This window comes from Capricornis sumatraensis, chromosome 18 (assembly GCF_032405125.1).
Source record: "Capricornis sumatraensis isolate serow.1 chromosome 18, serow.2, whole genome shotgun sequence".
Lineage (NCBI taxonomy): Eukaryota > Metazoa > Chordata > Mammalia > Artiodactyla > Bovidae > Capricornis > Capricornis sumatraensis.
Window position 1 is genome coordinate 46,933,910 of NC_091086.1, and position 23,818 is coordinate 46,957,727.

Genomic DNA, 23,818 nt, shown 5'->3' on the forward strand with positions numbered 1-23,818 from the left:
CAGCTACAAGTGACATTCCTACAAGATGTCATCCAACGACTGAGCGGCAGGCCCCTGGTTTATAGTGCAGTTTGAGAACAGCATACACTATGGACTTGAGCTCTCCACCCAACTTACATCATCTGTGTTACAAAACATGAAAGATAAATATTGGATCATGTGATTTGTTCCAGGTAGGTGTGTATAGACATGAAGGACAGAGTGGTTGAAACTTATATGAACAGAAGTTTTTATTTTTATATCATAATCCAATTCTAATCTTTTCCATTGACCAAATCTGAAAAAAACTTACATTTTAGCTGCATTATGTTTACAAAAACATTCTTCCACATTACATTAGCACATTCCTCATGCTTTTATTCCAGTGTTCAGAAATTTAATGAATAAAATCATGTTACTGTGTCACTTTTAATTACCTTCTTCAAATACGTATAGTCTAAAGTCTAATTAAAAAACATTGATCTGCAGTAATCTCCAAAGGCTCTGCCAAATTATTCTAAGGTTAGTATAAGCTGATATTTTCCATCATACAAAGATCATGGTAGGCAAGCATGTTCACCCTTTTCTACTGAGCCAAGCTGGGCGAAGTTCCTCCTTAAAATTCTTCTTCTGCCTGTTTGCTGCGGGAACGCTTGAGCTGCTGGAGCCGCTCAATGGTTTCAGAGATCGTACGCTCTCCGTGCACCTTATTGTCTCTGGTACGGATATTGACAGTGCCGCTGGTTTTCTCTTTTTCACCAACAACTAAACCAAAACCCACAAAACTTTTGTTAGGTGAAAATTTTCCTACTGAATATTCAAACAGAAATCCACCCTGTAGCTTCTGATTCATTAAAATGTACAGGTGACCAAATCTACTCATGAAAAAACAAAACCCAACCCACCATTCTGCAATGACTAGAACTGCTGTGCTTATTACCAAGTCACTTAATCCAGCCAACTTAATAAAAATTCACCAGACGAAAAGTAGAAGGTGTAGGGGAGAAGACTTTTAGACAAACCTTTCCAGATTACTTGAAGCTTTCAAGTTTCCAAACCAAAATGTTCCTTTGTTGTATCAACAGAACAAACATACAGTTTGAGATCAGGACTGGAAAGACTACTGATGATCACAATTCCCTTAAGCCTCCATCTCCAAGTTTCAAGGTTTCCTAAGGTTTGGCAGGCTGTCTTTGGTAAGTCTCCTTTCTTACCTAGGATGAAGTTATATTGTGCTAACTGTGCATTCCTGATCTTCTTGTTTAATGTACAGCCTGGATCCAGATCAATGTCCACCATGAATTTAGCATCATGGAATTGTTGCTGTACCTATTTAAACACAGAGAATTCTTCAGATCTCAAGGAGAATTATATTTTGATTTTAAATAATTTTATTTAGCAAACAATTTGGACAATTACACAAACATTAAAAAGGAATGTTAACAAATATACTGAAGCATATATTATTGTGATGTAGAACTACAAAACGATATATTGTTTGAGAGATAAACTGAATTAAATAAACCAGGTTAAATTTTCCATCCATCTGACAACCAATTACCACTCAATAAGACAGAATGATCTGAACGGGTCATTTTTATTTCACTAATAGGTTGTTACGCTTTAGTGATCATTAACCAATGAACCTCCTGGGATTTTATAAGTATGCAAATTTCAGAAAGGTTCTTACTTAGTTTATTACAGTGCCAGGATAAGACTACACTCTCAACTGTAACCTATTTTAAAGTATAAAGCACCAGTGCTTTTTTCTTAACATGAGCCCTGTGCACATGTTAGTTGAGTTATTCTGCCACTGGGTAAGAAGCCTGGTAACTGCAGGCTATTTAACATCTCTGGTCTCTAGTCATTAAGGATTAACAGCAGTGCCCTCCCCCCACACCTCAGTATAATAAAAAATCCACCCCCTACATAATTTGAAATGCCATTCCATCCCCACATGGAGAAAGTCAGTGTTACAGTTGAAAAGTGAGTTAACTAAAACCGACCTTTTTTCTACTGTGAGCTTTCATAATGCATATACAATAAAGTAAAATCCATTAACCATGGAAAGCATAATTGATTAAAACTACTGTGTGAGGTGATAGGAATACAGTGTATCTTGAATAGTCTGCTTATCAGTTGGTTTTTTAAAATGTTTCTTTATTAAAAGGCAGTTGAGACTCAAGTGCAATTTATTCTGATCCGAACACAGGCTGGATTTTTTTTTGGTTGCACAGTGTGGTCTGTGATCTTAGTGCCCCAACCAGGGATTGAACCCGTGCTCCCTTCAATGGAAGCGTGGAGGCTTAACCACTGGACTGCCAGAAAGTCCAGCATGGTGGTTTTGATGTTACAATGTTATTCATTGATATATAGATTTTTGTCTAGCCAATTTATTACTTTCAGCTTGCAATTATGAAACAATGCTTTCTATTAATAACTCAACTTTTCATAATTTGAGATTCCTTAGCATGGAACTGTTGCTGTATAACAGAATAGACTGTTCCACTCTTTAAGGTGTGAGGTGTCAGTGGATATTCGCACATCTGTTATTAAGGGGGCTTTTTGGTAGGGAGGGCGAAGATTGCTCTGTCATGCCATCAACTTGAAAAACAGTTTCAAATTAAAGAAATGTGCGTTAGAAACAACAAAATTACTCTGAGTCAAAGAGCAGTTTACACTACATTATGCATTTGAATGTACATGTCACACAATTTGCTAATATTCAAAACTAAAACATCAAGTGTGTGTAAAACTTTCCAAATTAAGTCTACTCACCACAGAACCACATAAAAAAACATTAAAGAGGTAATATGATCTACTTAGGCTTACCAAGGACTGAAAATGTAAACACTTCTCTATATCACAGCAGCTTGACTTAGAAAGCATAGATGTAATTTATGAGATCTGAAAAGCTGAACAATAGCTATTAAATTTAAAGAAAGTCATACTTAAGGATTACCTTTTGGGCATATTCATCACATGTTGGTCCCACTGGAACTACCATTACTTGACGAGGGGACAGCCAGAAGGGCCTTTAGAAGAAATAAAAAATATGTAATGTGAGTTTGGGAACGTTCTTCAACAAGGACAGCACATCTCTTAGTCTACTATTCAGTACCTTTTCCTGAAACATGCAAGGACCACTTCCAAAAACCTGGCTCTTTTTCCAATGTCCAATAAGGACTGAAGGGTGATTCAGGAGCAGAAAAAAGGGAAAATCTGTAACTAAGACTTGTCTTGCTAAGCAGAGAGAGCAAAGCAAATAGAGAGCTGGGACCATGCCCCATAATTCAACATAGCAGCTAACAGAAAACACCATGCACTTGCTGCTGGAGGGCTTAACACACTGACAAAGCAAAGCACTTAATGATTCAAGTTATTTTACCCCAAAGGTTATTTTATTCAAGTGTTATTGTATTACTCATTCTTCATGTAGGGACAGAGACTGTGCCTTCAGTTTATTCAAGATCCATTTTGTAGGACTCAACAAATAGAAACTGTTAGCAACTGGTGATGGTACTTGGTAAAAGTGTGTTTTCACTGCTTATAAAAAGGTGAGCCCATCTGCAGTTCTCCTTTCAGGGATTTCAGGTACCCAATCCCCACCTGCTGCAGACTCAAGCCAGTGCTGCTCCTGGTCCCACCTCTATTTTCAGGTTATCTTGCTACAATTAAGAGAGTAATTGCTACAGTTAGGCTGGAGTAAGCCCCAAATTGCTTCCCTCTTGGCTCAGGTGGGAAAGAATCCACCTGCAATGCGGGAGGATTCGATCCCTGGGTTGGGAAGATCCTGGAGAAGGGAAAGGCTACACACTCCAGTATTCTGGCCTGGAGAATTCCATGGACTGTATAGTCCTGCTGCTGCTGCTGCTGCTAAGTCGCTTCAGTCATGTCCGACTCTGTGCGACCCCATAGACAGCAGCCCACCAGGCTCCCCCGTCCCTGGGATTCCCCAGGCAAGAATACTGGAGTGGATTGCCATTTCCTTCTCCAATGCATGAAAGTGAAAAGTGAAAATGAAGTCGCTCAGTTGTATCCGACTCTTCACGACCTCATGGACTACAGCCTACCAGGCTCCTCCATCCATGGGATTTTCCAGGCAAGAGTACTGGAGGGGGTGACATTGCCTTCTGCACTGTATAGTTCATGGGGTCGCAAAGAGTCAGACACAACTGAGCGACTTTCATTTTCACCTTCAAGCACCAAATTAGGCTGAATTTGGTGAGCACTAAATTCCACCCCAATTGTGGGCTCTTCCCCACCTACTACAGGTTTGGTAAAGCATCAGCTGAGGATCTCCCTATTCTCGAGATTGTGCAGAGAATACTGCCCATATTTGTTTTGATTTTATGAAATATAACTGAAAAGAAATTAGCTTATTTCATTTATACACATGACATCCCTGACCTAAAATGTCTGAACTAATCAAATTACAAACAAAACTGAAGTGACTACAATGTAATGATGCAGGCTGTACAAATGAGTGTTTCATAACTATTTCCTGTTTTCAACTGCCTTCCCAAAATGGGGCCCAGACAAAGGTGCTAAGAAAATAAAATGCAACTAACTTGCTTATTATCTTGCCAGCAGAAACAAACATTTCTAGAAATGAGACACAAAAATGTTAATTGGTTTGGACTCTGTACTTTCAATCCAAACAAAAAAACCCCCAAAACTTGGCTTCTAAAGGGTCCAAAACACTTATTTATTGTGATCAGCAACACTGAACAAGGTACTGCTGAAAGCCTACTTTTGTTTACTCAAAAAACAAAGTTTTATAAGTTCCCAAAGTTACTTAGAAAGCAATCAAAACAATAAGCTTCTTACTGATTAATAACTCTTAATTATAACATTCAAACCAATCAACTGCTAAAAATAATTACAAACATTCTTCTAGCTAAAAAAATTGGGTTTAGACTGTGATTCCTTACTTTTTAGTAAACACTTGTCATTAATTAGAAGTCAACAACTAGAATCATTCTCCCTTTCCATCACAGAACTAAATTGGACAGCAGACATTTCTGACAGTTAATTTACACAGTCTGGACAAAAACACAAGAAAATAATGACAAACATTACCATTTTCCCCCATAGTTTTCAGTGAGGATAGCAATCATTCTTTCCACTGACCCCAAGATGGCTCTATGGATAATGACTGGCTTTTTCTTATCATCACCATCATGGCTAGAAAGAAAAAAAAATTGTTTTATTTTGTATATATGTTCCTTTATGTGCTTATGGAAGAATATTTAGAGCAGACACTTAGAAACTCACCTTACAAAAGTAAGATTAAATCTAATGGGCAACTGAAAATCCAACTGTATTGTTGCACACTGGTGGTACCGCCCAATAGCGTCTTTAATCTGGATGTCAATCTAAGATGCAAAGATTGAGTTCTATTAGGGGTGAATTTTTAAAAACTTTAAAGTAATCTCTTCTTCATCCAAACAGAAAAGACGTATTTCTCTCCATTAGACTTTGGTACTGACCTTTGGACCATAGAAAGCTCCATCTCCAGGATTTAATTCCCACTTTTCACCAAACTCATTCAGACTGTTTTCAAGTTGCTAAGGATAAAACAAAATGATTTAAATTTTTGTTCAAATGCAACTTCTTCCATCCTAATTTGAGACTAAAAATATTATAACTACTTTATGGGTTACTATTCTTTGCTTTACAATTTTGTCCACCTAGACATACTCATACACAAACCCCTTTAAAGGTTACAGCTTGATGACTAAAAAAAACACACTCAACCATGTCTAAAATACAAAATCACAGAGGAAAAAACTGGCTTACACAAGCCTAGAAACCATTTCCAATTTTCTTTCGCTTTTATCCATTTAAAGAAGCTTGGCTTTCTCACATTATGGCGCAAGCCAGTTTCACTCAAGTTAATACTGAAGCGCACTGAAAACCACCACTTACTTTCTCAGCTTGATCCCATACTTCAACATCTCCAAGGAATTTTTCTGGGCGAGTAGACAGGTTCAGTTTAAAAGAAAATCCAAATATGCTATATACTGTACGCAGAAAATCCAAACAACCTTTTATTTCATCCTCAATCTTAAAAAAAAAAAGGGAGGTGGGGGGACAGTGGTAATTTAATTTTTCTCAATTTTCTTGACATGTCTCAAAGTGTTTCACCCCAGAGTTTCATACCTGCTCAATGGCACAGAATATATGAGCATCATCTTGCTGGAACCTTCGGACCCGAGTGAGTCCTGTGAGTGCTCCTGACAGCTCATTCCTATGAAGCACCCCAAAATCAGCAACTCTCAGAGGCAACTCTCGCCAGGATCTTGGCCGATGATCAAACATGAGGCTAGAGAAGAGAGCAAAGTAAAATCCACTGACATTTAATTTCACAAGAACACAACTGCTTCTCTGATACTGCTAGGAAAGGCTGCCAAATACTGGATCTAGCTGTTCACACATCAAAAGTCTGGGCTTTTGTAAGCACTTGCATGAATAAAGCAGCAAATAAATTATAATACAACCATCCATGACCAAGCCAGGATAAAAAATGTGTTTCCATTAAGTCTGAAGTCCTATCCGTGTGCTCTTTGAGGATGGCCTTTAAGGCTCATATTGTAAAGAAAATCTTAGCTATAGAAAAGTAGAAATGAAAGTGTGTACTTAAGCTGTTGTACTATGCAAGTCACTTCAATCATGTCCAACTCTTTGCTACCCTATGGACTGTAGCCCACCAGCCTCTTCTATCTGTGGGACAGGCAAGAATACTGGAGTGGGTTGCCATTCTCTTCTCCAGATCTTCCCAATCTGGGGATTGAACCCGTGTCTCTTAATGTCTACCTGCATTGGCAGATGGGAGATTTACCACTGCGCCTCCTGTACTTTCTTACTGCTCCCCAAAGGGCTTTAGTTCCCGGTTAGTCTGAAAGTGCTTCTGAAACTCTTAAGAACTTGGGAAGACTAAGAATAAACTTGAAATTGGGTCCCTGACTTACAAGCCAGGGCCAACGTGGAGACTTGTCCGTTTCACGCCCTCTGCCCTCCGGGCCTGGTTGCTGGGACCAGCGCTAGGAGCTACGTCTTGGTCACCTGCAGCCAGCCACAGCTCTCCCTGGTTTGCCCTACGCTGCTCCTCACCCAGCTTCCAAGGATACAAAGTGAGCTGCCTAAAGGCAAGGAGGATTTTCCAAGGATGTCGATTCATCAGCAGGAGGTTCTGATGCATGTATCTTAAAAAAAATAAATAAATAAAAGTCTCCCCTGTTCTGTATCCTGTCTGTTCTCGGATGCTGCCCCAGTGCCACTCTTGAGTGTCTACAGATCTGAGGGTCTAGCTGGGCACAGATGACGTTAAACCATTGCATTTATGATGTATTTAAATACTCTTCTGATTACATCTTTTTTTTTGTTTTTAACATACTTTCAAAGGGGGAAAAACAATCTAGAAAATCTCTGAGGGAAACTCAAAACTGCTGAATACCAGTGTCCCGGGCAGTTCATGGGTTTCAGAGCAAACAGCTCCTTTTCCACTTCAAAGGAGAACATGTTCTCGCTGTAGTGCTGCCAGTGGCCCGAGGTCACCCAGAGCCGGCTATTATAGATGTTCGGGGTGACCACCTCCTGGAACCCTCGTTTCCTGTATTCACTCTGTTAGGAAACAGACACAACACACGTGTAGGGAATACATGCTTACACATCAGGTGCAAGGAACGATTTCACAAGCCATTTTGCACTATCTAGTGAAGTTCAAGGTGCACATCTTAAAATCTCGACGCTCCGCTGGGAGGTATTCACTAAGAGGAAGCCCCTGCACATGGACAAGAGGAGGTACTCCAGCACCACGGGCCATACGGGGGAAAGGGAGACGACGTCAGTGTGTCCAGCAAGGACATGGGCACACTGTGGAAGTTATACGATGGGTTAATACTGAACAGGTGAAAATGAACTGGATGTGTACTTTTCCAAAATGAAAATCACAGGGCAGACTAATACACATCAAGACTTCATGCGTGTAACTTTGAAGCATACAAACACATAATTTAGATACATATTTATACGGGAGATGTAAAAACAACGGCACAGAAAGGATCCATCCATGCTAACTTTAAAATAGTATATAGCTTCTTCGAGGAAAGGAAGGAAGTAGATCAGAAAGGAGTCTCAAAAGAGAGTTTCTCCCCGCTTACCATGTATGTATTACTCAGCTGTTAGTTGCTAAGTAGTGTGTGACTCTAACCCCATGGACTACAGCCCGCCAGGCTGCTCTGTCCATGGGATTTCCTAAGCAAGAATACTGGAGTGGGTTGCCCTTTCCTTCTCCAGAGGATCTTTCTGACCTAGAGGTCAAACCCATGTCTTCTGTTTTGACAGGAGGATTCTTTACCACTGAGCCACCAGGGAAGCCCATGTATTACTCTAACTCAATAAAAAATCTGAAGCAAATATACCCCATTCGGATATGTTTTAATTAGGAGATGAGTACAGAGATACTGGTGGTGTTATTCTCTATAAATGTACGGTTGTCACAGTTTACAAAGAAAAAAGTAATGTAAAGATTAACTTGTTTTTCAAAGAAAATACAAATGAACAGTCAGAAAGCCACAGATCTCCCACGTAAGGGGTTACAGGCCCCATTTCAAGCTCACCAGCTTGTCTCATGCACATATACCCAACTATATGGACTAGATCATGTATTAGGAGGAAAGAATTTTTTATACATTTTATGAGACCTAATACATCCGTTTTCATTTATTCTTTAAAATCTTTCTTCTCAAACACAAGGTTATCTTTCCCTCTGGCAGACCTTATCTAATAAAATCAACATATCTTAAATCTATAGAAGAAAAGGATGAATATGGCTTACCCTGATGAATTCAATAAGTGTGTTATAAATGTAGGCTCCCTTGGGCAGGAAGAAGCAACTCCCAGGGCTGAGTTCATGGAAGAAGTAGAGTTCTTGGTCCTGGGTATACAAAAGCAAAAGGGAGTTTATACGTATACATATGGATCATGCCCGGCACAGTGAACACACTTGTAGAAATGAGTATTTTTTACCGAACTTAACTTCCAGTTTAGAAAACATTTAGGAGTAGAGGATTAAAGAAAAGGACACCACAGAATCCACTACTGATGCTCTGTGTCATCTTGGGCAACAAGCAGATAAACGTTTCTGGGACTTAAGTTTCCATGTCTTTCAAGTAAGTCAGCGAGAGCAGAGAATTTCAAAAGCATCTCCCAGCTCTACGAAATGCTGCTATACTTCTTTTACAGAAAAGTGTAGGCCGTCAACATGTGTTCTCAATAAAAGAAGTAGTTAAAATGAATTTCTGCACAGTACTGAACACACTCTAGAAAAACAATGTGGACAATGAGTAAGTAATTTACAGCTTTTCCAGGACAGTACAGTAAGTCCTTGAAAGCTACAGCACCTCTTCAGAATTAAATTCCCATTACCTGATACAATTATATTTCAAATGAAAATCTGGTCTACACACATTATTCTTTTAAACACACCCTTCCAATTTTCCTGTGATCTCGGTTTTTAGCCTCCTCTTGGAACTTCTCCCATTCTTTCAGCATCTTAGGATCTGGAAACGAAATGCCATAAATTCTCTGTAGAGTCTCCATATCCGACTTGCCTTCCCAGTAGGTGGAGGAATTCTGAAAAAAGGGAATTACCATGAGATAACGTTCAAATTCTTAATATCTCATTTAAGAGTTACATGTTATTTCTCACAGTTACATTATGAGTCAAATTCATATTTAGCCCTTATTTCAAGAAAAATGGCATAAAAAGCCAACATGTAGTATATAGGCATCTCCCAGTTGCTGAGGTCTGTCTAGAGTGGTTGTATTCATTCCACAGGACGAAGCTAGTTGCTTAATCCTATCAAAATTGCCCAGTTCTCAATACCTACTGACATCACAACTGCACAAACAAAACTGACTTTAGAGGCACCTTTCTTTCACAAGAAGATTGAGCAAAAATGGAAAATCAACCAACCAACCAACCACAACAAAAATCTTATTGGCATGATTAGTTTGGTTAAAAAAAGAACAACTTGGATAATTACCACCTTAGACATAACTAAAGGCAAAAGCATGCACCCTACAGAGAGTCGGTCTCAAAGCCTGACTGTGTGATTTTGTAAGTTCCCCAAAAATCCACCACCATGTGCTCTGGTGATGGGTGGTGAGTCTCAGTCGCTGCTTGAGAGAATTTCCATTAAAAAAAACAAAACAAATAAAAACAGCTAGTGACACACAGTGCCCAGTCAGCAGACAGCACAAGAAAAAAATCCACCCTTACATATGCAAGAGAAACATGGCTGCAAAGAGAAATGAATGCAAGTTTAAATAAACATTACATCTTTAGTAGACAAGTAGGTCTATATAGAGCCTCCAAAGTTATACTGCTTACTTTGTGTATTTTCAAAGTCTTGATTTTGCCAGTGTGTCTGACATGAGGACCCCGGCAGAGATCTATCAAGGGGCCACACCTGAAGATTAAAAAAAAAAAAAGGAATTTTAACAAAGACTTAAAATGACATATACAATAGTAGTATTTAATGAAACTTGATAGTCTTACCTATAGACTGTGGTAGTTGGAGTATTCACTTTTTCATTCAAAATCCTGCATTTGAACTTGTTGTACTGAAAATAGAAAAAATTATTTTAAAAAATAACCACTCTTTAAGTTTTACTTCTAAATACTGTAGCTAAAAAACAATTTGAAATGTCATACATGTTTTAAAAACATTTGTTAAATTTTTCTAAAGAACAGGATAGGCATCGACTTAGTACACTAAGCCCAATGTACTTTAAGTAACGTTAATGAGTAAAACAGAAGCGGAGGCCATGTTGCAGTTCAATTTACCTTAAACATTTCCAATAAAGTTTCCTTCTTAACTTCTAATCTTTCAAAAGCTTGCTTTTCTTTAATGATTTTCTTACATAAAGTCTCCAAAGAAGAGAAATCATTGCTGGACACACCCCTGAAGAATAAAATAGAATTAATCTCTTTCTATCCCATTCTACTCACACCACAGCTTGGGGGAACATGTCTTTAGAATACCTCAAGGTTTTAATATAGAAGATTAGACCCCGGCATCATATATTAAGAATTTTAGACCCTTGCATCATATACTAAGAATTTTAAACTAGACATTTTTTTATGAACTATTTTTATATTTTCAGTGACTTTGAGCTTGCTCTTCATGAAGACCATTCCCACATGTCCCACTAGGAAAGGAGAGGTTCAACCTTCATTTCCTTTCCCCGACATACAGTTTAGGTCTATGATCTAAATCACCTTCATTGATCTAGAACAGAGCTCTCAAGAAAGTCTTTACTACTTCAAGAGTTACTACAACACTTCAAGTTTTCTTAGCAGGAATACTGGGTAACTGTGAAGCAATAAGCTTTATATCATTTCTCCTTTAACTGTAACTGTGAAGCAATAAGCTTTATATCATTTCTCCTTTAACTGTAACTGTGAAGCAATAAGCTTTATATCATTTCTCCTTTAACCGTAACTGCCTACTCCAGTACTCTCGCCTGGAAAGTCCCATGGATGGAGGAGCCTGGTAGGCTGCAGTCCATGGGGTCACTGGGAGTCACACACAACTGAGCGACTTCACTTTGACTTTTCGCTTTCATGCATTGGAGAAGGAAATGGCAACCCACTCCAGTGTTCTTCCCTGGAGAATCCCAGGGATGGAGGAGCCTGGTGGGCTGCCGTCTATGGGGTCGCGCAGAGTCGGACACAACTGAAGCGACCTAGCAGCAGCAGCAGCAGTGAAGCAATAAGCTTTATATCATTTCTTCTTTAACTATAACTGTGAAGCAATAAGCTTTATATCATTTCTCCTTATTGACAAATCTTTAAAAACAAAGTATGAACCCACAGTAATTCAGATTTTATTTTTCTTTATCCAGTTATACAACTTACCCTTCTTCAAGGTACATGTCATAATAGAATCCATTTTCTATTGGTGGTCCATAACACAAACATCCACCATAGACTCTTTCCATGGCTTCACCCATTATGTGAGCACTTGAGTGCCAATACACCTGAAAATTCAAAGAAAAATAAGGTGGTCTGAGTCTGGGAGTACAAGTTGTAAATTAATTGTTTGTTTTGAAAGATACATAAAGTTTAGTATAAATTTAAGACAAGAAGACCTAAATTTATAAATCTACAGATTGCAATGTGATTCTATTCAGAGCCAAAAAGACTTAAAAGGATTCTAATTACTAAATTGTATTTGTATCTTAGAAATTATCTGTTTAAACGAATTAAAATACAAATTAGCATCATTAATTAAATGGGATGGATGTTGTTCCCTGAAAACAACAGGTACCCACAACATGACTGTTTTATTAACTGCAATGGCCCAGGGTCTTTTGGGTCAACCCCACGGGCTATGCTCTGGCCTTTACTTGGCTGTGGAACATCACTTACGAGTTATACCTGATTTTTTTCTTATTGTGTTTAGTTGCTCAGTCGTGTCCAACTCTTTGCAACCCCATGGACTATAGCTCATTGGGCTCCTCTGTCCATGGGGATTATCCAGGCAAAGATATTGGAGTGGGTTGCCATGCCCTCCTCTCTAGGGAATGTTCCTGACTCAGGGATCCAACCCAGGTCTCCCACATTGCAGGTGGATTTTTTACCATCTGAGCTACCATGGAAGCCCTTTTTTCTTATTGGCCCCAAACAACACACAACTAGATCCTATAATACAATTTAAAACCAAGAACAAACATATGGACCTTGAAATCAAAATAAAAAGTAATAAGTAATTTAAATTCTCATAAAAAACTTAAGGACTCCAGAGTACATTTGGAAACCATTGATTCATTTAAGCAAAATCACCATCACTAAAACAAAATATTTTATTTTTTCTTATACAGTATTCCACCCTGGAGAAATAAGGGGAAAACTCTGCTGTCAAATGCAGACTGATTTTTATAGTGCTTTCAGCATTTTAAAGTAAGAAAGATATGAAAATCAATTGTCGAAAAGGAACAGAAATTTGAATCATTTTCAAATTTAATTAATAGAGACATCTTGATTAAGTGTTGACTAATAGTGTAGAAAACAATTTTTACTAGCTTAATCAATTTCTAATAAAATTCTGAGCACTTTTCCTTCACTGAAGTATACTGAGTAAGAATAAATTTGAATTAAGTGCATTTCTGCACTTCTTAATTTTATAAAACAAGCACTTTCATTCTGTTTCCTACATGAAAGACAAAATCAAGACTTCGAATATGACGATGAGACATCAACCAACGTTAGCCACCTGCTGGCTTAAATAATAAGCTGGAACAGACTATGAATCTGAATAAAAACTTACTGCTTGAGCTTCCTCATCCTCAAACTTGAGCAGCTCCAAGGTGCAATCTTCCTCCAGAGGACGGTCTAGGTCCCAGACGGCTTTATTCACCTTAGCAATGACAGTGTTGTCGGCCAGGCCTTGACTTAAAATATATACACACAGGTGTAAAAACACAAGACTCTATAAAAAAGAATCTTCTGCAGCACAACAGTTGATGTGAGAACCGAAATAAGCAAACATTATATACAGGCATATCTCGTCTTTCATTACATCCTGTGGATATATATACACACACACATATATATATTTTTGTGGTAACCCTGTATCAAGTCTGTCAGCACAGAACAAGAAGTTATTCTGGACTTTTGTAAAAATGTCATAAAACACTCTCACTTTCATATCACTAATTTAATTCTAGGCCTAGAGTTCACCAGTATCTTACATGATTCAACTTAGAATTTTGATGTTTCCCCCAAAATATTTTCCGACTAGTTAGCCGCAATGGAAGCATCAATTTAAAAAAAGCGGAAAATTATTTTCCAATTGGCCACTTGATAAAGTACAACATAATCTGAAGAATGTTGTAGTATGTAGAGAATGAATTCCTGGACTGACAGGAGCCTGAATTTTAACAGACACAGCTACAATCTCATTGCACAACAATGGAGAAATCTCTTAACCAACCAACCTGTAAAATTCTCTCTCAAATGAAAGGCTGAACTAATACTTTAAAAAGTCTGTCCATATATCCAGTTATATATACCTCACATGGAAACTTGCTTAATATTCTTACCACCTTTGGAATAAGGTAGAAGTACTTTAGGTTTGTCGAATTAATAGCAACATTCCCTTTGAAAGAAGGCCCGGGCATACTGAACACATGGCTCATGGGCCTAACTGCTCCTGCTCCCACTAGCTGTGTAGTGGGCTTGTCAAGAACCAGCTGTGTGTGATGGCTCCCAAATCTGTGCACTTGTTATTGTATCTCTTAGGTTCAACAATATGATAGTGATGATAATCATTTTTGACAATTCACATGATGATTTCAGTGGTTTCAGCTCAATACGTAATCATTATAAGTAAACAGAAACAGGTAAGTAATACAACAAGGAAATGACAGTTTCTGTGAAAACCAAGTTGAATGTTTGGGAAGGCTTGATACAGGCAAGTCACTTAAAAAATTTTCAAGTCAGGTGGGGATGAAACAACCACATAAAAGTCTGGAAGGATTTTGCACTCAGATGCCTTTTCAAGCGTGTTAAGAGAATATAAAAGTTTAATTAGCACTCCACCCACCCCCAACCTTGGCATTATAGTCGTATTAGTCATTTTTTTAATGACCATAGTTTGCCAATACCTGGTAGAAAATACATGTATCAATTTATGCCTTTCCAACTTTATCATTTTTTGATAAACTTACCAGCTTATCATCCCTATCATATCAGATTAAGAAAGCATTTACTTTATTACAAAGTATGTATGCATCTAATTCTCACTTACCTGAAATAACTTTAACACAGCCCAACAAAAGTTTTAACATTAGATTTACAAAAATATCGTTTTTCATGTGTCATGTTAGTTTTTTAACTTTCCCATTTGAGATGAGCTACTTTCATTTTTAATTTTAAAACTGAGAATTTTAGTCAAAATAGATGAAGCAGTCTCTACTTGCTTATGTGACATTTTATGATCAAAGTAGAAGAAATATATGAGGATATGCAATCCACTCCAGTATTCTTGCCTGGAGAATCCCATGGACAGAGGAGCCTGGCGAGCTACAGTCCATAGGGCCGCACAGAATCAGACACTACTGAAGCGACTTAGCATGCGTGCATGAAGAAATAAATAATCTTTCGTAAAATAAGACCAAAGTCTTCAAGATATTCCCTTTGAATCTTGACCACAAAGCTCTAAACTGTTTTTATTTTTTAAAAAACCCAAATAAGGTAAATTAAACAATAAAGGCACTGAACAGGAACATAACTGTTATGAGGATAAAACTTGGCAAGATTAAAAAAATGTTTAGTTACAACAACAAATGGTCAAGACAGATAGAGCTCATACCTAATTCCACAAGCAATTTGATATGGTGTAGTTTTCCAGGATTCTGCGTCTACCTGTTTACCATCAGGCAGGGTGACTTTAATGGGCTTACTATCTTTTTCTGCCTTTTCTGCCAGAATGGAATCATGTTCTGCTTTTAGTTTATTGTACAGCTCAAGACGTGTGTTAATATATTCGGGCCAAGGATTCAACTGGAAGATAACAAATAAACAGTCAGTAAATACTTGCATTCCTTTTCATATAGAAAAGCAAAAGAAATAATAATAAAAAGATTTATCTTATGTGAAGTAGTGCTTTATTTTTTTCCCTCTTACAAAATTTCCTTCTCGTTTCAATCTTATTTTTTTCTTGGCTTTTAATTTTTTTTTTTTAATGGAAGAGTCTTGATCTCTTTAGAACTCCTTCCTACCACACTCTTTCCCTTTCTTTAGTCATTCAGGTGCTCTTAGGGGACTTTTCATTAAATCATTACAGAGGTCCATAATCCTTGATAGGGAAGCACCAATAAATTAACTGAAAGGTCAGAGCCCATCATTCTATTAATACAATCCTGCTCACATGACTGGGCCCCACCTACTCAGAAGCATCAGTACGGTCCTACCCACCATAACCCTCTGCATCTTTTGGCCGTTTATCTCCACATCTGTTTGGCACTTCCTGATCAGAAGCACTTAGTGTTAAACTTAACTTATTCACCACTCATGGAGCAGATACTCTCTGTACCTAGCCCTGAAGAGGAGAATAAGACCTACCGCTGCCCTCAGAAGTGGAACCAGACAAGTACATAAATGATGGGAGTATGGAGGAGGAGGAAAGGTCTTGGATACCTCACTGTACACTTTTTTTCCAGACAGATCACTTAACATACATATTCAATCACATCATACACACAATTCTTGATTCATTAAAGTCCTCGAATTATATCCCTTCTTTCCTATTTCCAGGCTAATTCTCAAACTTTAACAGAACAGCATGTACTACTCTTATAGTATAATAAAGAAATTAGGGAACATATGCATTTTCTTACAAATTCTGAAATTCAGTCAACAATTCCCCCCACACTAACAGTGGGATACAGTGGACAAAACATAACAGAAATGGTTATGCAGGGCTCTAAGCAACACTTAGTGGTGCTTGATCACTACAAACTTACCTTTCAGTAAGTGGAAGTGCTCTAAGTTTAGCAATGCAACGTTTATAAAAAGAGCTCTTAAGTCAGTTTACTGTGCTATAGGATACTTCTTAAGAGCCTATTTCTTTGTTCTTCTGTCTTTTGGTTGTTTTCTAGAGTCTCTAGTAAAACAGTTGCAATGACAAAAGCAAAAAGTGAAGCCTGGTTCATAGCAGTTCAACTTCAAAAACAAAGCAGGAAGACGAGTCTCACTGCCTCCTGCAGCACCCAGGAGCTAGGTGGATTCTGGGATGACTCCTGGGAGGCCAGTTCCTTCCAGTGTCTGCCTGGTGAACTGAAAGCATTTTCACTACACTTGTGAGGCCTCCAGGAGATTTGCCCTGGCTTAAAACCAGTCCCCAGTGGCAGGTCCAGGTGGACACAGTGTGAATGGGATGAAGGAATGGGGCTTTCTTTGGTTTCCCTTGTACTCAGTATAAGTTCAAACACCAAAGTCTCTCAATGTCTCATTGAATGAAATGGTCAGAGGGCTAGCATCCAATCTGGCAACTGAGTAATTATCACAGTCCTCTTTTTAGCAACGTTTGTTCTGTTTTTCATATCTAATCCCACAGATTATCTTACAATCATACTTCAGCTGTTTTTCTTTTTCAATAACATGTAACCGCCAGTCTTTCTTTCCCTCTTAGACTTTCCTGGCTCTTCTCCCTGATTTTTCCATCTTGTGCCATCTTAAAATCCCATGAAAACCACAAGACTCTCACATAGGACAAGTCTAAGACAGCTTCCTGCCCCATCAATCTCTGATGAGAGTGCCCTGAAAACATTTACCTCTGCTCGACCTCCATCCCCCGATCCTTCATTCTTCTTCTTCTTGCTTCCTTCCTTTTGTTTCTCTTCACCAGCACCTACCTAAAGAAGCAAAAAAGACATGAAGGCTCTTTATTTTAATCTAATTTGACAGCCATCCAAACTGCCCTGAAAGTTTTGAGGATGTTATTTTAGCATCTGTTTTTTTAAAAAGCAGAAATCTGATTTTGAAAGAGGAGGAAATTTCACCACTGTCAAAGAGAAGTTCAGTTCAGTTCAGTTCAGTTCAGTCACTCAGTCATGTCCGACTCTCTGCAACCCCATGAATCGCAGCACACCAGGCCTCCCTGTCCATCACCAACTCCTATCACTCAAACTCATGTCCATTGAGTTGGTGATGCCATCCAGCCATCTCATCCTCTGTTGTCCCCTTCTCCTCCTGCCCCCAATCCCTCCCAGCAACAGGGTCCTTTCCAATGAGTTGACTCTTCGCATGAGGTGGCCAAAGTACTGGAGTTTCAGCTTTAGCATCAGTCCTTCCAATGAGCACCCAGGACTGATCTCCTTTAGGATGGACTGGCTGGACTTCCTTGCAGTCCAAGGGACCCTCAAGAGTTTTCTCCAACACCACACTTCAAAAGCATCAATTCTTTGGTGCTCAGCTTTCTTCACAGTCCAACTCTCACATCCATACAAGACCACTGGAAAAACCATAGCCTTGACTAGATGGACCTTTGTCGGCAAACTAATATCTCTGCTTTTAAATATGCTATCTAGGTTGGTCATGACTTTTCTTTCAAGGAGTAAGCGTCTTTTAATTTCATGGCTGCAGTCACCATCTACAGTGATTTTGGAGGCCCCCAAAATAAAGTCTGACACTGTTTCCACTGTTTCCCCATCTATTTGCCATGAAGTGATGGGACCAGCTGCCATGATCTTAGTTTTCTGAAGTTGAGCTTTAAGCCAACTTTTTCACCTTCTTCTTTCACTTTTATCAAGAGGCTTTTTAGTTCCTCTTCGGTTTCTGCCGTAAGGGTGGTGTCCTCTGTGGACTTCTTAGAATTCAGTTCAATGCCAGGAAGTCACAAGAAAGTTTTAAAGTAGTAAGTCTTGTGCAAGAAGACACCAACGGCAAGAACTAGTCTTAAGCAATGGTTCTCACCCAGAAGCAGTGACCCGTTCAGTGAACATTTGGCGATGTCTGGAAACCTTTTTGCTTGTCACAACTGGGGAGTACAATTGGCATAGACTGGGTAGAGGCCAGGGATAGTGCTAAGCATCCAACAAGGCACAGGACAGCTTCCCACCACAAAGAATTATCCAGTCTGTAGTGTCAAGAGCACTGAGGTTGAGAAATCCCGAACCACATTAAGGGATACTACAGGGAACGGCTACCCACTCTAGTGTTATTGCCTGGAGAGTCCCATGGACAGAGGAGCCTGGTGGGCTATACAGTCCATGTTACTGTAAAGAGTTGGACATGACTAGCAACTAACAGTTGGACACGACTGAGCGACTTCACTTTCATTTTTCTCTTTCATGCATTGGAGAAGGAAATGGCAAACCACTCCAGTGTTCTTGCCTAGAGAATCCCAGGGACGCGGGAGCCTGGTGGGCTGCTGTCTATGGGGTCGCATAGAGTCGGACACGACTGAAGCGACTTAGCAGCAGCAGCTAACAGTACTACACTAGTACAAAGAGTATCATCTCAGAAATAAACGACTTACCTCCTTCAGAGAGAAACATCCTCAGGCAAATTTCACCACATAAAAGTTTTACCATCTACAGAGTTCCTCCACAATCACCTTGGATTCTCACAGAAACACTGTGAAATGGCTATCATTATTCCCATTTTATACATGGTTAAATTAGAAAAAGTTAGATAATTTTTCTAGGTTCAGAAAACCTGTAAGTGGTAGGAAGGAAAGACACCCACCCAGAAACTGACCGTGGTCAACTCTAAGGGAGGAAGTGATCTTCAGCAGTGAAGGAGTGTTAGGGCAGAACTGGGATGGGGGTGGGGGGGGGCACAATACTTTAGTTTTGTAACTGTTTTTGACCTTTGAACTTTTTAAAAACAGTTGGAGATATATTCCTATACCATAAAATGCACCCACGCAAAAAAATGCATAATTCAATGGTTTTTCATTGTATTTACAGTTGCCCAACTATCACCACAATCAATTTCATTATCCCCAAAGGAAATCCTGCACACATTAGCAGTTTTTCCCTCCTCCCTGATCTCCCCAGCACTTGGCAACAACTAATATTTCTGTTTCTATAGCCATGGCTATTCTGCGCATTGCATACAAATGGAATCATACAATAAAGTTATTTGTGACTGGCTTCTTTAAGCCAGTATACGATTTCAAGATCATCCACATTACATGTATCAGTACTATGCTCCTTTTTACTGTCAAATAACATTTCATTATTTATGCATTTATCACTTGTGGACAGTTTGATTGTTCTTTTCAATTTCATAAAACTTAGGACTTGCATCATTTAAAACACAAAACAAATTGTAAAAATATTACTCCAAATTTCCTTCTGAGCTAACACTTCCCCTACTGTGGGATTCAGGACTTAATGAACTTTTAAGGTTCATCTACAGCCGACAGTTGAACAATGAATACACCTTAAGTCCATTCTAGTCAAGTAAAGTACTGACAGGATTCTAAGATTACCTGCATGCCTTCACTATATGATTAACATTATATTAATTATAATATGATAGTGAATATTATGTAATATACATTATATATAATAATATAATATATACTACACATAAGTAATATATAATAGAATATAATAGTGAACATTAATATTATTAATAACTAGCCAAGTATTCAGGTAAAAAGATGGATACAAAATTAATTGCAGGTCTATCTATGAAAATTCAAAATGGAAAGAGAAGGAAACAATTCTGCTTTTCGGATTAAATGTTTTTGGTCACATGGATACCGCTAAATGAAAGCAGTAATGATAAAGGAGAGAACTAACATGAAGGTTTTTTCTGTATTCTAAAACACCTCTCCATTTGACAAATGAGGCTAGTGGCTCAGAAAGAGTAAGTAACTTTCGATTTGCACATAGCCAGTAACAGGATTTCCCTTGTGGCTGAGACGGTAAAGAAACCGTTCGCAATGCGGAAGCCCTGGATTCGATCTCTGGGTTGGGAAGATCCCCTAGAGGAGGGCAAGGCAACCCATTCCAGTATTCTTGCCTGGAGAAATCCATGGACAGAGGAACCTAGTGGGCTACAGTCCATAGGGTCGCAAAAAGTCGGACACGACTGAGCGAGCGACTAAGCACAGCACAGTGAACAGGAGAGCCACGATACTAAAATGGGTCTCTCTGGAACCCTGAGGTCCACTTCACCTTTCCTGTAACAACTGGAAACGTGACGGGGCAGCCGTTCTTTATTTCCAACGAAAACGGATCAAAGATGGGCAAGTGTACATACTATATATTTAGGTAAAAGCGATCTGAACTTTCAACCCAAAAGTTGACCCACTGAACAGGATGGGAAGATGTTCCCAAGCAGAGTATGCCACTAAAGCGAAAAGTTCAGATGATGAGAAAAGTTCAAATGATGAACGTTTGTCAATGTGAAAAGGCAAGCCTCCAGCATCGGGCAGGGGGGTGTGTAACTTCTCTAGAGTTTGCCAGGTGGGGTGGTCTCCACCGTTTATTATACACTTGGGCAGATATCGGTGACTTGGTTTTCCCTTTCTTAAACTGGGTCTTTTACCCGTACGTGGTTTTACAATTAAATGAGGCTCCGCAACATTCTTCCCGACTACAGGGAGCCAAAGACGCTAGTCTAGCAGCCCAAAGCTCTAGATTCTAATTCTGTCTCGGCTTCTAATTAGTTGTGTGGCTCTGAACAAGACACTCAGCGTCCTCACCTACAAAAAGAGGATGGACCCAGAGATGATCTGCAAGGCCCTGCCCTGCTTTATGAATCTGCGATTCCTCTCCAAAGGGGACCCTGACTTGTCCGGGAGTTCTATCGCGCCCCCTGCCCCAGGGTTCCTCCACCCCTCCCTCTCCCCACGTTGGGCAACACCGGCACAAGAGCGCCAGCGCTGCCTCCGCGCTCCACTCAGCCCACTCACCGGATTCTCCTCGTCTCCCATTTTCGCTGAAGGGCTACTGGCCTGCTCCTCGGACATCCGCAAACCACCAAGAAAAAACTAAATCCCAGAGCGACAGCCAGGAGGAAAGGACAGCCGTCCCCAAGCAGAAGTGGTCAGTGGCGCCTGGGAGCACTGCGCTTGCGCCACGTGGTCCACAGCTGATGCAATCGGAAAGCGCCCAAACTCCGCCTCCTAACCTGATGGGAGAGCAGGCAGCTAATTGACAACGCGGAATGGAGGGCCCCCTTCTAGGAAATCAGGCCGCGGCTGGGCGGGAGAGGAAACTACAGAACCTGCACTCACTCCTGGCGAGTCATCTCCGGCGCCCAGAAGTCCGCAATGCGCGTGCGCCTTCTTCCGGGCTGACTTCGCCTATTACTCCAGGACCCTTTCGGCCGCCGTAGCGAGCAAGACGCGCTAAGTCTGAGCTTCCGGGAAATTTCGGGTTGCCTGTTCCTGGCCCGCGATCAGCACTGGGGTAGAGGCCAGATTTCTCTGCTGCTTCGGCGCTACCTGACCTGGCGTGACTGCTGAGTTCTGCTGACTTTTCCCGGCTCTCAAGTCTATGGCGGTGAACCGAGCGAGGCCCTCCTTGCAATCCAGAGTTCCCAAGACCTAAGCCTTGTTGATCCGGGGACAAGCGCCTTTCCTCGGACATTCATTATTATTACACGCCACCTCATCTATATTGCATCAGGGAGCATTTCCACAGAGCCTAGGAAAATGCAAGGAAACTTTACTTAAGGAAATAACCACGCCGACTCCGCGGATTCTCCCACACAGAGGTCTCAGTGTTTGGAATCGAGTGGCTTTATTTTCATTTATTTTATCAGTCAATTTAAAACAGTCGCTGTTTTGAAATCAGAATCATAATGAGCTTGTTTACAGTTTGCGTACTCCACTGAGTTTCATGGATTATACTTTCTAAACATCAGTCCTCAACAACTTACCTCCTTCAGGGTCGTCCTTTCACGAAGTTCAATCAATAGCCTCCTAACCCAATTTCTTGGGTTCATTTTTTTCGCATGCCAGCAGTTTATTTCTCAGTGAATTTCCTTTTATTATCCTTCCACAAGGGAGAATGCTGCTGCTGCTAAGTCACTCCAGTCGTGTCCGACTCTGTGCAACCCCATAGATGGTAGCCCACCAGGCTCCCCGTCCCTGGGATTCTCAAGGCAAGAACACTGGAGGGGGTTGCCATTTCCTTCTCCAATGCAGGAAAGTGAAAAGTGAAAGTGAAGTCGCTCAGTCGTGTCCGACTGTTAGCGACCGCATGGACTGCAGCCTACCAGGCTCCTCCATCCATGGGATTTTCCAAGCAAGAGTACTGGAGTGGGGTGCCATTGCCTTCTCCGACAAGGGAGAATAGTCTTTTTTTAAAAAAATACGAATATGATCATGGCAACTTCTGGATTAAAACTCTTATTTAAGTGGTTTTCAGTGTAAAGAAAGTCATGGTTTTGAAGGCGTCTGACTGCCCAGCTTTTTCGCTTCCCCACCGTACACTGAGCTGCAACCTTAGTAACGTTATTTCTCGGGTCTGCCTATTGGGGCTATACTCATTCTCATCTCTGCCTGCCCCACATACTTTTTGCCTATTTAGCAACTATGTATTAGATCTCAGAAATCGTTTTCTTTGGGGGACAATTTCTTGACCACTCTTACTGGGATGGAGTAAGTCTCCCTGTCACATATTCTGGTAGCTTTCTGTGGCGCTCTTCATAGTGCAATTGTAAAACCACTTCAGCTTTACAATTAAAAAATTATTTTATCAGTTTGAAAACTTCACAAAAGTACAACTTGTGTATTTTTGCCAGCATCTAGCAGATAAAAGCCTGGCACACAATTGATGTTCAATACATGTTGAAGGAATTAATGAGTGTTGAGACAGTCCTTCCTTGAGAAACTACCTGTTAATCTGGATTGTGAAAGAAAGAAGCCCAAACCTCTATACTAATGAGATTGAGAAGAAGGTCTATAATTAGAGTAGATTATTGGTAGTACTTGGTGGATGTTCTCTTTAAGAAGTTCCAGGAGTTAGACACAATTTTATAGCCTTAAGTAAATCAATCTGACTTCCCATATTTAAATCACAATGAGAATCAGCAGGATCTAGTCTTTACATCTAAGGCAAAACAGTTTAATTGTGCTCATTAGCAGTGTTTTCCTGAATTATACCTAAATTGTAAATGAGAATAGTGAGACCAAGAAAGATCAAGATACTGAATTTAGTAGAGGCGGAACAGTGTTAGTCACTCAGTAGTGTCTGACTGTGACCCCATGGACTGTTGCCCACCAGACGCGTCTGTCCAGTGAATTTTCCAGGCAAAAATACTGGAGTGGGTTGCCATTTCCATCTCCACAGGATC

General features: G+C 39.9%; 1 protein-coding gene across 2 annotated transcripts; it reads right to left on the reverse strand.

Annotated features, from left to right (window-relative positions):
• Positions 1-204: 204 nt before the first annotated feature.
• Positions 205-21,644, reverse strand: TARS1 (threonyl-tRNA synthetase 1). Of its 2 annotated transcripts, none has more exons than XM_068990673.1 (19): positions 21,425-21,615; positions 17,329-17,405; positions 15,366-15,556; positions 13,320-13,443; positions 11,909-12,030; positions 10,835-10,952; positions 10,547-10,611; positions 10,379-10,457; positions 9,472-9,618; positions 8,822-8,920; positions 7,439-7,605; positions 6,145-6,307; positions 5,911-6,048; positions 5,472-5,549; positions 5,257-5,357; positions 5,062-5,166; positions 2,942-3,014; positions 1,194-1,308; positions 205-744 (listed from the first exon to the last, which is right to left on the reverse strand). In XM_068990673.1, the coding sequence occupies exons 1-19, from the start codon at positions 21,483-21,485 to the stop codon at positions 596-598; spliced, it is 2,172 nt and encodes a 723-aa protein (XP_068846774.1). In that variant the 5' UTR covers positions 21,486-21,615; the 3' UTR covers positions 205-595. The 2 variants fall into 2 exon arrangements, with proteins under 2 accessions (XP_068846774.1, XP_068846773.1); XM_068990672.1 differs by having other exon boundaries at positions 206-744; positions 17,329-17,409; positions 21,429-21,644.
• Positions 21,645-23,818: the final 2,174 nt, after the last annotated feature.